Here is a 17174-nt window from a genome sequence, read left to right as displayed (position 1 = left end):
GATATAGGAGTGGTTTCACCAATGTAAATGCAGGGAGCTGGCGTACGGGTGCCAGCCTGCCACGACCTGAGCTACAGTAGCAAAAGTGCCCGAGAGTCTAGCTCCACTGGCTTGGTGAGTCAATGCAGCCTCCTCTGCCTTTCCTGAAGGCACTAACCTTTGCTGGGAGATGATTGTTTTGGGTGTTGGTAGTTCTCTGGGCCCTCATCCAAGTGGGCATTTTTCATGTTGGGGTTCAGACAGTGAGTGCCGCCAACAGGCTGTCCAGTCGGGAGGTGCGTTGAGCCAAACCCAATCCTGTCTTCAGCCAGTCACTGGATAGTAATCTGAACCAGGAACCCCATCAACCCCACCCTCCCAAACACCTCCCCTCCTCTTCCTAACCCAGGAAAGCAGTGGCTAACTGAAACACTTTCACTAACTCAGCATGGACCAGAGATGGAATCTGCAATCTTCAGGCATATCGGGCAGTGCATTTTACCCACTAATACAGCAGGGCAGTATTCTTTGGCTGTCGAATGTTTCTCTGATTCTACTTCATGACCCTCTGAAATTCTCAGAGACTGTTATTTACTCAGGTTATTGTGTGTAGTTTGGAAGTTGCTGCTCGCTGGGTAAAGTGTATTCATGATTTAATTAAGAGTTGTCAGGTCAGTTGAACATTCAATAGAGGTACACACTGTACCAAAAGTGATGCATCGAAACGCACTGTGTAAATCATGCTCCAAAGCTGCTTCTACATATTTTATAGACTGCAGTTGATTGTGAGGTTGCTATGGTAACTGCATCCTTCAGCACCCTCGGCTCGAAGCCTGGCAATTTCAGATGTAAGCTTTTGTCTCAAATCATGGGGGTCAGACGTGCTTTTATTGCTGAATATCATCAATATTCTGAAGGGAGGAGGGTGGAGTCACCCTGGGGCGAAGGTGGTGGGGGGGGGGGGGGACCTTGTTTGTGTGAAGATGGATCAGGCTGAAGTCACTCAGGACAGACTGAAGGGAGGTACTGAACGAGGAGGCCAAGTGATTAATCTGCAAGGTTTAAATTAAAATACCATTTTGAGCCTAATGGGCACATCATGGATTATTGAAAAGGCAGAAAGTACTGGAATAAAGCAGAGAGTTTAGTCATAAATAAAAGAATAGAGTTGCTTACTACTCAGTGAGTTAGTCAGCATTGATGCAACACAAACAGTTCCTGTAAACTCCCGACACAAGCAGCAGTGCCAAGATGCATATTTTGTTAACTATTTATAGAGTTTGCACTATTGTAAGTGTGCAATTCACTGGAATAGGAGGACGAGATGGGAAAGTGTTATCCATCGGTAATGCAAGTGTCAGAAACGCTGTGTTCCTGCTCCCCACCCACTGTGTTCCTGCTCCCCAACCCGTGTTCCTGCTCTCTTCCCCCCCCCCGTGTTCCTGCTCCCCACCCTCTGTGTTCCTGCTCCCCAACCCCTGTGTTCCTGCTCCCCAACCCCTGTGTTCCTGCTCGTTAGTAGTTTTTCTGTCTGTTAATCACTGATGGATTGTATATATTATAATTACGCGGGTCAATTGTAATAAGCTAGCCGCATCTGTGATCGGATGATTAAACAGTAAAGTCACGACATAACGCAAAAAGTTACAATTCCTGAGCCCCAGAACGTGGGTATGGAACCAGGTCGGATTCCACACGGGGGTGTGAGTATGATTTGTTGTTATTGTCGTTCGTAGTTTTTCTGTCTGTTAATCACTGATGGATTGTATATATTATAATTACGCGGGTTAATTGTAATAAGCTAGCCGCATCTGTGATCGGATGATTAAACAGTAAAGTCACGACATAACGCAAAAAGTTACACATCAAATGATGAGGGATGACCATCATATTGAACGGTACTGGCTCAGCTCACTTACCTTGGTGGAGGCTTCCACGATTGGTTGACTTGTATGGCCGTCGCAAGATCAGACCAGTCCTTACAAGATCCTGGTTTTGCCGGCCACTTTGGTTGTGGTTAGCGGATGGACTTTTGCTACGTGGACGAGCCACGTTAAGACTCGGAATAGTCACTCAATCAATGGGGTCTAGGCCTCACGAGTGTAACCTGTGTGTTCCTGCTCTTCCCCCCCCCACTGTGTTCCTGCTCTCTCCCCAACCCGTGTTCCTGCTCTCTCCCCCCCCCCGTGTTCCTGCTCCCCAACCCCTGTGTTCCTGCTCTCTCCCCAACCCGTGTTCCTGCTCTCTCCCCCCCCCGCCGTGTTCCTGCTCCCCACCCTCTGTGTTCCTGCTCCCCAACCTCTGTGTTCCTGCTCTCTCCCCAACCCGTGTTCCTGCTCTCTCCCCCCCCGTGTTCCTGCTCCCCACCCTCCGTGTTCCTGCTCTCTCCCCCCCCCCGTGTTCCTGCTCCCCAACCCCTGTGTTCCTGCTCTCTCCCCCTCCCCGTGTTCCTGCTCCCCAACCCCTGTGTTCCTGCTCCCCAACCCCTGTGTTCCTGCTCTCTCCCCCTCCCCGTGTTCCTGCTCCCCAACCCCTGTGTTCCTGCCCCCCCGTGTTCCTGCTCCCCACCCCCCTGTGTTTCTGCTCTCCCCCCCCCCCCATGTTCTTGCTCCCCACCCCCTGTGAAGCACCCTCCCATAATCAAATATCCTGCTGACAATCCCTGTGTGAGGCTCACTCATGAAGAAGGGCCGATTGGGTGAGGGACCAGAGGTTTGCAGATATTTTAAAAAAAACACCCCTATCCATTGATTTGATTCCAGCCTGCAACTTGCTATCGATTATATTACACACATATTATACACTAAGATATTAGACACAGCAATTTTTTTAACATTGTACTTTAAAGTGAAAATGTAGCAGAACTACACTTATTCCTGAGAAACTGAAGGGGTCCTCCACTTTTCCAGGGATGTTGAATCCCACTCCTGCCCTTTTATGAAAGGTACTGATTGTGTGGGATTGGCCCCTCTGCTCTGTGTGCACGGCCGGCAGGTGCAATGTAAATGCTGCAAGTCACCAGGGACTGATTGCATTACAGCAACTTCCTGCCACAGTCGATATTCTTGCTGTGTGTGCATCTCTCTCTTTCTCGCACACTTACATACATACACACATATATGCACAGACACACACACGTAACTGTGTCCATTTCCACCCCCCCCCCCACCAATTCCATCAATTTCCATAATTTAATGAAATTTGAAAAAAAAACTGTCACAACTCGAGATCCTTCTCCGTCTGACTCCCCACCCCCCCCCCCCTCTCTGATTTATTGAAGCATTAAAAATATTTTGTTCTCTCTGTGTGTCGCTGTATTTTATTGGCAGGGGACGGTAGAGGGGAGGTGTGTGTGAAGGGGAGGGGAGGGACTGGGAAACTGCCTGCTGAGGGCTTGCTGTGAAACGCATTGTGAAGAGGCGCAGCTCAGCCAGACATTACCTCATCCTCCTGCAGCCTCCCAGGCAATGGTGTGGCGGGGGAGGGGCGGCGAGGAAAGAGCCGCATGAATCCAGCCTGCGTCAGGTGCCTGAGCGTTAATAAAAGCTCATCTGATTCATTCGACTTGATTACTATTCAGAACAGCAGCAGAAACAAAGAATATGCTTTTTTGAGGCATTTCTGGCAACACTTGGCTCCTTTTTTTTCTTACTTTATGTTTAGCGTCTCTTAAAATATTGCACAGATATTGCTGCTGTCAAGATGAAAAAGGAGCAAAGTAAAAATAACCCATGCAGTGATGGATTGCACTTGTTGTATTTGAAATGCACCTTACTTGCTAAATGGCATCATTTTTTGGGTGACTAATGGTCCTGATTGCCATCCCGCAGCGTGCCAGTTTATAGGGGGGTGGGGGTGGGGGTGAATGGTTTTAGGTCATATATGAACTCACTGCCGTTGTACCATAGCAATCATTTGCCTCTCTTGCCCACCACTACTCAGTCTCATCTCTTCTTCCTCCCAGGGATGGACCAGCTTTCCCCAAAAAGAGAGAGCCGGATTCTTTGGGATCCTGACTGATAAAAGGAGGGGTGCTGACAGGACAGCGTGTGGAACCATTCATGGGAGGAGGGAGGGTCCCCAGGAAACCACCTGTATGTGGTCCGTCTGCCCCCATCCCTCCCCCTCTCCAAGAGAAGTCCCCATTATATCTCCCACTAAGATGTTGCTTACCCTCCTCTATCTTTCCCTCCCCATAAGACTCTACTGTTTCCCTTGGCCTGTCCTCCCCTCACCCCTGAGGGCCTGCCTATCCCCCATTCTTTCTCCCCGGAGTTCTCCCGGCCAATATTTCTCCCTCAACCAACATCACTAAAAAAAAACATTATCTGGCCATTATCACATTGCTGTTTGTGGGAGCTTGCTGTGTGCAAATTAGTTGCCGCATTTCCTTACATTCTTCTTAGGCAGTCCCTCGGAACCGAGGATGACTTGCTTCCACATTAAAAATGAGCTCGCAGGTGACTGATGAGTCCAATGCGGAACCTACAGTCTCTGTTACAGGTGGGGCAGACGGTGGTTGAAGGGGCGGGTGGGTGGGGTGCTTGGATTGACGTGCGCTCCTTGCGCTGCCTGCGCTTGGCTTCTGCTTGCTCCCGGCGAAGAGACTTGAGGTGTTCGGTGCCTTCCCGGATGCTTCTCCTCCACTTTGTGCGGTCTTGGGCCAGGGATTCCCGGGTGTCGGTGGGGATGTTACACTTTTTCAAGGAGGCTTTGAGGGTGTCCTTGAAGCATTTCCTCTGCCCACCTGGGGCTCTCTTGCCGTGCTGGAGCTCCGAGTAGAGCGCTTGTTTTGGGAGTCTCGTATCGAGCATGCGGACAATGTGACCCGTCCATCGGAGCTGATTGAGCGTGGTCAGAGCTTCGATGCTGGGGATGTTGGCCTGAGCAAGAACACGGACGTTGGTGCGCCTATCCTGCCAATGGATTTGCAGGGTCTTGCGGAGGCAGCGTTGGTGGTACCTCTCCTTACATTACAACAGTGATGGCACTCCAAAAGCATTTCATTGGCTGTAAAGCGCTTTGGGACGTCCTTAGGTTGCGAAAGGCGCACGATATAAAATACAAGTTCTTTCATTCTATACACGCCGTCTCAGCCATGCTGTGGAAGGATGTCTGCCAGCGTGCTTGCTGTCAGAGGCCCTTCATGGAGTAAATGGGGCACTAATGAGAGAACATTCCTCCATACCCTTAACTGAGACAGGCGCTGTTCCTGCATCCCATATGTTACCAGCGGCTATGAATTAGGGCTGTGTTTTATATGGTAATGAATTGCTGAATTGAAAAGGCACATCATTAACTGGGACATGTAATTATCAGCCTTGTGTTTAAGGGCACTGACTATTGTTTTGCTTTCCTTCCCCCTGATCTTGTAGAGCGATGCGAGAAGCTAACTGATAAACAATTAATTAGAGTTTACAATTAAAAACTCCAGGAATATTAAAAACTGCTCAGATGTGTTACTGGGGAGGAGGGGATGGATTTCCCAACCAGAAATCATTAAATGCTGATCAGTTCAAACTGCACAATTCAGAAAGTGGGGGGAGGGGGGTGGGTTGGTGCAGGGGGATCATTTAATTTGCTGGTTGTGGTTCAAAGGTCACGGTTCTGCCCTTTGTGCAGGCTCACAGTACGTGTCACTAATGACCAATCAGCTGCCTTAGATCGAACCCCGCATAACAAATGAAACATTCAACAGGCCAAACACAGGTCTGGTATCCAGCTGCTCAGCATTGTAAATTGTGATACAACTGCCCCGGTGAAACTAAGACAGTACCCCCTGTCCCCACAGAGCTGCTTCAGTTAAGTCGTGGAACTGCTTCCATTCGCTGTTCCAAATTTGCCCGGTTTACACTGGTGCCCGCTTTAGATCAATCTTGCGCATGCGCAGCTGTCCAAAGGCTTTGAACGTGGTCATGGCGGGATGAAATATCCCTGCCCACCCCTGCTCTCAGAATATGAGGCCTGAGTCACAAGTTTCACAAATGACTGTGGCTGTGTAGCTGTCTGTTATTGTAGCGTCCACCCACACAATGTCAATGGGAGAGATCCCACAGCACTGGGATACCAGGCACTTTTATATTGCTCGAGGCCCATGCTAGGGCCACCGGGTTCCCCCAAGCTGGCCTTGCACAGCTTGCTGTAAGCCAGATGTAAGGCTGCTGGGAAGATTAGTTTTTAGTGAAATATAACAACAATATACATTTACATAGCGCCTGTAATGTAGTAAAACATCCCACGGTGCCTCACAGGAGTGTAATCAGGCAAAAGATTGACACCGAGCCAAAGAAGGAGATATTAGGACACTGACCAAAAGCTTGGCCAAAGAGGTAGGTTTTAAGTAGCTTCTTAAAAGAGGAAAGAGAGATGGAGGCAGAGAGGTTTAGGGAGGGAATTCCAGAGCTTAGCACCCAGACAGCTGAAGGCACTGCTGTCAATAGTGAGGCAAGGAAGTAGGGGATGTACAAGAGGCCAGATGTGGGGGGAACGCAGAGTTCTCGGAGGGTTGTAGGGCTGGAGGAGGTTACAGAGATAGGGAGGGGTGAGGCCATGGAAGGATTTGAACACGAGGATGAGAATTTTTAAATTGTGGTGGCTGCTTTGAGATCGATTCAGGGTATCCTATGTTTCATATTATATAGTCTAATTTCAGAGTGGATTTATACTGGAGGATTAGTGTTACCAATCTGACGTATTTTAAATCCATTTCCCCCCAGCCCCAGGTTTTGCCCATTTTCTCCCCTCCTCTCTTGAAAGCGCCAACTCAGGCTGGTTGTACAGCTATAGTAAATCTGTAAGCAGTGCCTGATGGGGCTCTGAAGTGAAGTGGAGTGACACTGCCTCCTCCGAGGGATTTTTACTCCACCTCACTCCCTGACTACATTACAGATTTAGCATTGATGTGAAGTGAAAGACTTTGTATTGATGCTGCTGTTGTAGCCTCGATACCTCTGTCTGTCTCTGTCCCACTTCCAATCCCTCCTCCTTTCTTTTTTCCTTCTACTCCTCCTTCTGTTGGCCTGCTCCTCTTCTGTTTCTCTCCTCTCTTCAATAGGCTGTCTTTTTCTCTGTCTCTCAATCGTTCAACCTGTCTTTCTTCATTTGTCTATCCTTCTCCTTCCCTCTTTCCCCCCCCCCCCCCCATTCTCCCTCTCTCACTGAACACCTTGACTGGCTGCTAGCTGGATCCTGATGTTTAAATCTCACCCATTGGCCCACGGGAATCATGACTACCAGAACAGCAGAGTAAAAATATAACATTACATCAGCAGCTGACCTGGATCTGCACCGTGGGCTGTGTATTTGCAGTCACAGCAGCAGAACACATCAAATTAACTCAATGGAATCAAAAGCAATTTCATACAGACAAACCCTCCAGGGCCAGCTAGTAAATCAGTAGCAAACAGGAGAATGAGATCAGAAAACAGCTAACGTCATGATCACTGCTGGAGTTAACAGCAAGGAAATTTTGACTCATTACATTTATACGAGCTGCATGATACCCCACGCTCCCACTTATAACACACCTCTCATCACAACACGCTCCCACTTATAACACACCTCTCATCACAATACTGTCTGATACCCCACGCTCCCACTTATAACACATCTTTCATCACAACACTGCCTGATACCCCACATTACCACTTATAACACACCCCTCATCACAACACTGTCTAATACCCCACGCTCCCACTTATAACACACCCCTCATCACAACACTGATACCCCACGCTCACACATATAACACACCCCTCATCACAACACTGTCTGATACACCACGCTCCCACTTATAAAGCACATCCCTCACTATATTTAAAAAGCCTTTTCACCACTTGACCCCACTCTTCACAGTACCATGAGCACAGATATAATACAGAATGTCTGTGGCTTCTTCAGCTCAGATAATTGAAGAAACATGTCCCTGTAACATACTTTGATGTAACACACTTTTTCCCACAAAGACTATTTCACAGGGAGGATCCAGTGCATTCATTTAATTTCCCGAGATAGAGGAAAATAACTCCCACTGGGAATTAATTTTTGGTCATCTGCTTAATTACATTTGATGTTTCAGGTTAAAATAGCTTTTAGTTTAAACATAGCTTTTAATGGCTAAACTGTGGGCCAGATACTGGGGAATATTCACCTCCCTGTCCCCCTTTGCGCCTTGGAACATTTTACTATGTTAAAGGCGCTATATAAATGCAAGTTGTTGTTGCAGATAATCCCCTGAGACTGTTATGTAGCACAAACCAGGCTCCCCTCCTCCTGCTGTCTGAGTAACAGAAGTTTGCCTGGAAACATGGCACCTTTCACCTTCTGCATTGTTGCCATTGTATTGTATTCTCTCCGAATTAGTGTCACGGGCATTGCAAAAAACCAAAGTGCTCTGTAAATAGGGTTGCCATCTCTGGTTGGATGTATTCCTAGAGATTTTATTACGCAAACTCCTGCTTCCAACCGCCCCGCCCAGTCAAATAACCTTTTTTCCCCATCTTCAACATTTTTATAACTAATAAACATGTTCAAAGAAAATGAAAAGAAATTAACCATTTTTTTTTAATGCTCTTATTTTGTTTCTCTTGGGTTACTCGCAGCAGTGTCCCGAAGATTAATTTTCAATTCCTGCGGACTCCAGGAGTGCTGGCAACCCTAGTTCTGTAACTGTCAGGCACAATGGGGAGACGGGGAGTAGGTTGGTGTGGTTTTGCTGTAGCTATTTTACACCATGTGCAGCAGGCTTTATGCTGCTTTCCATGTTCACCTTCCCCCCCCCCCCCCAATTAGCCCACAACCTGCCTGTGGCTTAGTGGGTAAATGCATCATGTGGTACTGAGCCATGCAGAACAGGAAGGTCCCAGGATACGTCCCCGGTTTGTGCTAAATGATCTGATCCGAGCTGAGCTGAGCTGAGGTGGTGGTGGTGGTGGTTGGGGCTAAAATTGGTAAAAATCCTTCCCATTCCCGATCACTGTCCAGTAACCCCGGCTGGAAAGTGGGTGCGCAGATGTTTAGGGAAAGACGGGATTGGGTTCAGCAGTGATACCTCCTGCTTGAATAGCTTAATCGAGCTCCTCACGTATGATCAATCAAATCAAATCAACTTTTATTGTCATTGTCAGTGCACAAGTGCAGTACAACGAAATGTAGGCTTGCGGCTCCCGAGAGTGTACATTTAGATTAAGACATTTAAACATTCAACATACATTTGGCTTGTAATACATTAACATAAACATAACCATAATAAAGTGCATTGGCAGATGTGCAGGCTTTAGAGTTTATTTGTGGAGTTCAGTAGGATGACAGCCCTGGGAAAGAAGCTGTTCCTAAATCTGGTCGTATGATGAATAGTCACTTGGGTGAGGTGGAGGACCCATACAGTGAAAATGTACCTGGGCACAAGGGGAAGGAGGGAAATGGCATTAAATTGAATGTATTCTCTCTCTTGTTGGATTTGTAAAAGATCCCATGACACTATTCTGAGAAGAGCAAGGCCGTTCTCCCCAGTGATCTGGCCAATATTTCTCCCTCAACCAACGCCACTAAAACAGATTGTCTGGTCATTATCCCACTGCTGTTTGTGGGAGCTTGCTGTGCGCAGATTGGCTGCCGGCGTTTCCATTACAACAGTGACTACACTTCAAAAGTACTTCATGGGGATGTCCTGAGGGCATGAAAGACACTTGTCTTTCTTTTTTTTAATTTATGTTAGGCTGTGTGAAGAACAGTAAAACAGCAGAGATTTCAAAGCAGCTCTTTGTTGGAAACGAACACAATTCGCCAGCTTCACTCCCATCATTTCAGTAGCGTTGATAACCACGAAATTGGAAAAAAAAATAAGCTTGTTACTCCGGTCAGTTGGTGGGCAACAGGTTTCAAAATATCAACCCACTCGGGAAATCCCTCAACATCTGGGGGACATGGGAACCCAAAAAGCCAGTGAGTGATGTCTGTCCAGTTTTAGGGAATTGTTTCCAGTGCAGACGGAGACTGTGTTAAAGCAGGTGTCCATGAGCTTTGAAGGATTCAGAAACTTTTAAGACATGTTGGTAGAATTTGCTGAGCCCGGGCGGGTGTTGCAGACAGGAAATGGTTGGTGGGGGATGGGGGTAGGCGTTGAAAACAAAATGCAATAAACAGACAAAACTAGGTGTTACTTCAAAGGCTGCCAATTATTGATTTTACTAACGTCCAGTTTCTCTTGTTTCCTGCAGTTTTCAAAGGACAAGTACATCCTGGATTCCAGCCCGGAGAAGCTGCACAAAGAGTTGGAGGAGGAGCTGAAGCTGAGCAGCACAGACCTGCGGAGCCACGCCTGGTACCACGGGCGCATCCCACGGGAGGTAAAGCATCATTGCAGAAATGGCATTTTAAATGGTTTCTCTATTAATGAAGGCGAGAAAGGAGCCGCAGGCCTTGTGTTTTATATTAGAGTACAGGGTATGTTGGAGACTATTGTATCTAGGGATATCTACATAGGATTACATTACATCGGATATACGGCACAGAAACAGGTCATTCGGCCCAACTAGTCCATGCCAGCATTTATGTTCCACTCGAGCCTCCTCCCGTCTTTCCTCATCTAACTCTATCAGCGTAACCCTCTATTCCCTTCTCCCTCATATGTTTGTCTAGCCTCCCCTTAAATGCATCTATACTATTCGCTTCAACCACTCCCTGTGGTAGCGAGTTCCACATTCTCACCACTCTCTGGGTAAAGAAGTTTCTTCTGAATTCCCGATTGGATTTCTTGGTGACTATCTTATATTGATGGCCTCTAGTTATGCTCTTCCCCACAAGTGGACACATTCTCTCTGTATCCACTCTATCAAAAATTTTCATAATTTTAAAGACTTCTATTAAGTCACCCCTCAGCCTTTTTTCAAGAGAAAAGAGACATACGAACCTACGAATTAGGAGCAGGAGTCGGCCACTCGGCCCCTCGAGCCTGCTCCGCCATTCAATAAGATCATGGCTAACCTGATTGCTCCACATTCCCGCCTACCCCCGATAACCTTTCACCCCCCTTGCTTATCAAGAATCTATCAGACCCAGCCTGTTCATTCTTTCCTGATATATATAACCTCGCACTTCTGGTATCATCCTTGTAAATCTTCTCTCCACCCTCTCCGGTGCCTCTATATCCTTTTTATAATATGGCGACCAGAACTGTATGCAGTACTCTAAGTGTGGTCTAACCAAGGTTCAATACAGGTTTAGCATAACTTCCTTACTTTTCAATTCTATCCCTCCAGAAATAAACCCTTGTGCTTGGTTTGCTATTTTTTAAGGCCTTGCTAAGTAACCTGTGTCGCAACTTTTAGTGATTTGTGTATTTGTACTCCTAGATCCCCTTGTCCCTCTACCCCACCTAGACTCGCACCCTCCAAGTGATGTAACCTCCCTATTCTTCACATTTATCTGTGTTGAACTTCATTTGCCAATTATATGCCCATTCTGCAAGTTTCTTAATATCCTCCTGTAACTCAGTATTGACTAGGGGTGTTACATATGTTGGAGACTATTGTATGTAGGGGTGTTATATATGTTGGAGACTATTGTATCTACGGATATCTGAAGGTGTTATATATGTTGGAGACTATTGTATCTAGGGGTGTTATGTATGTTGGAATCATGGTTTAGTTTATCGGACACAATGTTTTACAAAAACTAAAAAAAAAAAAAAAAATTCCAATAGCTCCCCTGATGTCTTGCTGACTGTTACACGTTTTAAAGTTGAGTGCACAGTAGAGATTTGTTAATGTATACCTCGGTGTAGAGAAAAGGCATCTTATTTCTCTGTTTCTTCTCTGAGAGCTGCCAAACACTCAGAGAGCTCAGGCTCCCCCTATGGAGCAGAGGTGGTTGCGAGAGGGTTAAGATGCCAAAGATGACAGCAAAATATAGCACGGCTAGCATCTTTTGTGAATGTAAAAAAATAATTAGATTACAACATTCATTGGCACGTTTTATCTTTTTTTTTAACAACTTGTCTGGAAACTTTTTCAGGCAGCTCTGAAATGCACGGGTAGTTTAATGCTGTTTGTTTGTCCCCACTGGGAATTGGGTTTACACTGTGCCACTCAACTCACTTGAAATACAAACATTTGCAAACCTGCCTGTTTCACCCTGGATATATACGTCAGCATGTGCTGTGTGCTGATCTACTGGCGTCAGCCATTTCCAGACCAAACACCTTTTCTAATTCTGTCAAGGAATTTCTATTCTTTAATTTTTAATTCTTCACGAGGGTTGGATATGCATCCAATATTTTATTTTCCTCTCCTATTTGCTCACCTCTTCTCCAGGATATCTGTCTGGATTTCTGCTCAGGCCAGGCCAGGTGACACTCATTGTCCAGGCTTTCACATTATTACATTCGGTGAGGTACCAGAGCTGTACTCCAGCATGAGACTTCAGCAAAGAATGCATAGAAATTGGAAGGGGGAATGGCATTAAAAAAAAGCAAAGTAAATCTGCCTCTCTTAATTCTCCTGCTGGCTTCAAAGGAAGAAGAAGCTTTAAACGTGGAAATATCTGTTTGCAAAATAAGTCAGCCAAAAATTTAGATGGGCAAAACAGCAGCAGATGAAACTTAATATAGACAAGTGTAAAATACTGCACATAGGAATGAATGAATGAATGGTGTTGAAATAGCCAAGAGTGAAGTTGAAAGAGACCTTGGAGTCTTAGCAGACTTGACACTCAACATGTCCAACCATGTAGACCAACAATCAGCAAAGCCAACAGAATGTTGAATTATATCGTCCACACAGTACAGAACAACTGAGCGAAGTCATTCTCAAATTTTACAGTACACTGGTCACACATTAATTAGACTACTTTTGTTGAGTTCTGGTTACTGAGACACAAGAGAGACACGGAGGAGCTGTAAAGAAGAGTCACCAGGCTGATCCCGAATGTCATATGGAAAGACTGGAGGAACTTTGGCTTTTCAACCTTGAAAGGAGGCGATCTTCTAGATAGATATAATTATTCAGGGTATGGTAAAGGTAAATTTGGAAAATTACTTTAAGCCAAATTTGACAATAGGAATAATGGATACAGCTTCGAACTAGTAAAAGGGAACATTTGATATCAAGTCTGATAAAGATGTTTTCCTTCACACACAGAGTTATCAATACATAGAATGGAGTTCCAGATAGAGCAACACATCAAAAACTTTAGAATCATTTAAGGAACAATTGGATGTAGCAATGGGTGAACTTTTGGGTCTTTTATGGATGGGTGAATTAAGATGGACCTAATCGTTATCCTCATCTGTAATTATCTTGTGATATGTAAGAATGCTCAACACAACAGGTTTGTACGATATTCTTCTGGCCACTATTTTAAAATAAACCGGTTGCCGCCTCTATTAAAGTAGTGGAGAGAAGAACTCATGCGACTGTGTCCAATGTTCATACACTAATACTGTATCGCAGTCATTTCTAGATTCAGTTCCTGTTCACTAAAGCCCTATGATTCAGTTCGTGTTTTCAAGGTGTTTGCAAGAGCACTTTGCAAAAAAAAGGAAATTCAGATACCAGAAATGAATCTGATTCAAAAACAAATTGAAATGTCAAGGTGATAGCTCCCCCGAGTATTACTATGAATATGAATTGAGCGATCGAGAGAGATAGTCACCTAAAAGCCGGGTAAACAACTGCAATAGATCTTCTGCTTTTCCTCTTTGCAGGAAAATGGTTTGACGTTTTTACTGCTGTATGCATTACTGATATAAATATACAGCACAGAGGGTGAGGTGCAGCTGAAAGCCAGATACACAGTCGACAGCTGCTCAGTGTCTCCAACCACAGCATTTCATTATTGCCGAGTGTCTTTTATTTTGTGAATTTTGTGCTCATCCAGGCGTGGTGCAGAATGGATGGAACACTCTCCCTTTTCAGGTACCCAGGGTCAGTGACGAGCACTGGCAGGTCAGATACAGCATGGTAAAGCACCCTCTACTCTTCTCCAACAACGTGCCTCAGTCCCAATCACCTGCTGCACCACTGTTCCATTTCTTGTCCAGAGAAGTTGCAAATTAGAAGAATGACCAAATACACGCTTTCCGGGGAGAAGTTGCTGGACCGTGGCTGGTTTTCCCCAACCCCTGGCCCATGGATGGTATGGCCGATGGTAGATAGACACAAACTGCAGGTTGAGCCTGGGACCTTCCTAGTCTGTATGGCTGGGTCAAGGGAGCTGACGCAGAGGCATTGACTGTTAGAATTTATAAAATGTTGAGCGAGGTTAGCAACACAGCGTTAGACTGGAAACTGGGGGGGGGGGGGGGGGATTTTGCCAGCCCTGGGGACTGCCGGGAAAATGGCAAAAACTGGGAGCGGGTACCAAATCCGCTCCCAACTCGCCTCCGTGCCATCTTCCCGGGAGGCGGGTCCCCAACTCGCGCAGGGACCCGTCTCCTTGAGGCGGGAAGGGGATTACAGCCACTTAACTGCCTGTTAACTAGTAGTTAAGAGGCTTATCCCCATTTTACCCACACAAGTGCGGGCTTCCCGATGTCAGGAAACCTCGCCAGGGTCAGCGAGGCGAGCAGTGGGTCTGCGGGAGTCAGAGGGGTCGAAAAGTGCACTGTGGAGGTGAGTGATGGGTGTAAGCGTGGAGAGGTAAGTATGGGAGGTGAGTGAAAAGTGTTAGAAAAAGTTTACCTACCTTTGTTTCTTCCTGCAGGCTTCAACCATTGGGGATCCGGAGGCTCCTCATCTCCACGGCAGAGATGACAATGATTGCTACATTCTCCGATGCAACAGCCATCTGATTTTTGCTCAGGAAAGAGGTTTGGTGAGTCTTGAGTACAAGGACTCACCAAAGAACAGATTCTCCGTGTTTGACAGCTTCTCCAAGCTGTCAAACGATGACAATTCATCTGTCAAAAATTTTTGACAGATGAAACGTCATACGCTGACGTTCTCTGTCACCGGCTTTCCCTTAATTGGCCGGCTAAGCCCGCTGGGTGGGTTTAACAAGGTCAATCAAGGGAAAATAGTGTGGGTTGGCCGGACGTCGTTGGGGCGGGACTGAAACCCGACAACCAGCAGTCCCGCCCCCAACGCGCCCCCATTAATAAAATCCAGCCCCCACTCTCTTCACCCCCTCCCCTCGCCCCACCAAAAAGCTGTTGAGGCTGGGGTCAATTTAAAATTTCAAAACTGAGATTGATAACTTTTTGTTTAGGTAAGGGTATTAAGGGATATGGAACCACAGCAGGTAAATGGAGTTAAGATACAGATCAACCATGATCTAAGTGATCGGTGGAATAGGCTTGAGGGGCTGAATCCTGATCCTATGTTGCTCGAACTTTTTTTTAAAAATCAGCTTTTATTTTTTCAGGTTTCCGAGAACTTGGTGCAGAAGAACGGGGATTTCCTCATCCGTGATTCGCTCACATGCGTTGGCGATTACGTGCTGACTTGCCGATGGAGGAATGAGCCTCTCCATTTCAAAATCAACAAAGTGATGATCAAACCGAATGAGACGTACACCCGCATCCAGTACCTGTTCGAGCGGGAGAGCTTCGACAACATCCCCGCCCTAGTCAGGTTTTATATCGGGAACCGCAAGCCCGTCTCCGAGCAGAGTGGCGCCATCATCTACTCTCCAATCAACCGCACTCTCCCCCTCCGCTACCTGGAGGCCAGCTATGGACTGTCCAATGGGAAGCACGGGCTGGCCCATCCAACCAATCAGAAAGGTGGATACATCAAGAGGCGGAGTGTGACCATGACGGATGGTCTAACGTCTGATAAGATTATCCGAAGTGACAGCTGTGGCAACAGGTAAACATTTGGGTTTTTGGAGGGCTTAAGGTAGCCTCAGCTCCCCTGTGCAAGAGAAAACAAGGCTCAGATCATTAGACAGCAGCCCCAGTATAATGGTCTGTGTGTGTACGCGCGAACATTGGTTGATGACAGGATCAGGCTCGGCTGTGATCCCTTCCCCCCCCCCCCCATGGTCAAATTGCCTCATTGTCTAAGAATAGGCACTTGGGTGATGTTCTGGAGCATGGCAAACACCGATGGAACTGTGTCCCACCACAAACCTGTGCCTTCAGGAGACGGGGGGAATGGGTGGGGGGGGAAATTGAGGGGAGCTTTTCAGAAAATGGCGAAAATGGGGCGGCAGTGCCCAGACAATGGTGGACAATCACCCACCGCCCCCTTGCCACCATCACCATGGCTGCAGCAATGTTTCCCCGGGCCTACTTTTGGGCGGCTGGAGCGGCCCTACCTAGTCAGTAGGTGGGCCCACTTAAAATGCAAATCAAGGGCCTAAGATGTAGTAGGGCCCCGATTACCATTTCTTGGTCTGCACTGGGTGGAAAACGTACCAGCCTGGCCGAGGAGGATACCAAAGCTGAGCTCCTCTTCATTTTTATGGGGCCGAGAGGAGCAGGAGTGCTCCTTGGGTCTCTATAAAACCAGCCTGGCCTGCTGCCGCTCCAGGTTCCTCCCCCCACCCTCAGAGAGCAGGGCCCCACCCCTATTCTTTCAGCCCAGAGGCTGGCCCCGATATTGCGGCGGTTCAGAGCCGTTTCGCTGCCGCCAGGATTGCCTGATCTTCATCCGCAGTCCATCAGCCTGATGTTAACGAGGATCCGGCCCTCAAAATGGACCAGGCCTCACGCCGGGACCACCAGGCATCAGGCCAGTGCATTCCGCGGCCAGCTGACCGAAGTCCTCCATTTGACGCCTTAGAGTATTTTGTAGCCTCTTAACAGCTTCTTAACAGTTATGTGGTTAGTGAGTGAATGATGGAGCTTCCTTGCCTTTCTTCAGTATTCCGTCACCACATCACAAGGAAACAATCCGGAATTTTGCTCTCAGTATGGATCAAATCAAGGATATTCGCCATGGGATGTCTCCAGTGAACGAGATCCCCCTGTCTCCAGAATACAGCACAAGTAAGTGGCATATCGGTAATACAGTTTATGGTAAATTCCTGCCATCCATCATTAACAAAAACACTTGATAAAATTCTGAACAGACATTAATAATAATTTAAAAATCAATAATGTTCAGGAGGTTTGGAATGTAGAATTCTTGAGCGTTTATTTTTTAAATCTGCTTCCATAGTTGTAGAGTGAAAAACAGACACAATTCCTGGACCTGATCACTATCCAGTGACTCCTGCTGGCAAGGGCATGTGTTTGTGGACATCAGGTGAGC

The 17174-nt window shown here is 46.8% G+C and overlaps 1 protein-coding gene across 4 annotated transcripts in view; it reads left to right on the top strand.

Moving 5' to 3' along the window:
- Positions 1 to 17174, top strand: part of LOC147101681 (SH2 domain-containing protein 3C-like) — a 160052-nt gene that overhangs the window by 128660 nt on the left and 14218 nt on the right. For all 4 annotated transcript variants that reach the window (XM_085965481.1, XM_085965482.1, XM_085965484.1 and 1 more), the window contains 3 exons: positions 10197 to 10325; positions 15340 to 15785; positions 16785 to 16909. In XM_085965481.1, coding sequence (XP_085821607.1) covers positions 10197 to 10325; positions 15340 to 15785; positions 16785 to 16909 — 700 coding nt within the window. The remainder of the gene's footprint in view (positions 1 to 10196; positions 10326 to 15339; positions 15786 to 16784; positions 16910 to 17174) is intronic.

The sequence above is a fragment of the Somniosus microcephalus genome, chromosome 23 (genome assembly GCF_052327205.1).
Source record: "Somniosus microcephalus isolate GS21.2 chromosome 23, FLI_Smic_1.0, whole genome shotgun sequence".
Classification (NCBI taxonomy): Eukaryota; Metazoa; Chordata; class Chondrichthyes; order Squaliformes; family Somniosidae; genus Somniosus; species Somniosus microcephalus.
Note: the sequence above shows the minus strand (reverse complement) of the source record. Positions and strands in the feature narration are given on the sequence as shown.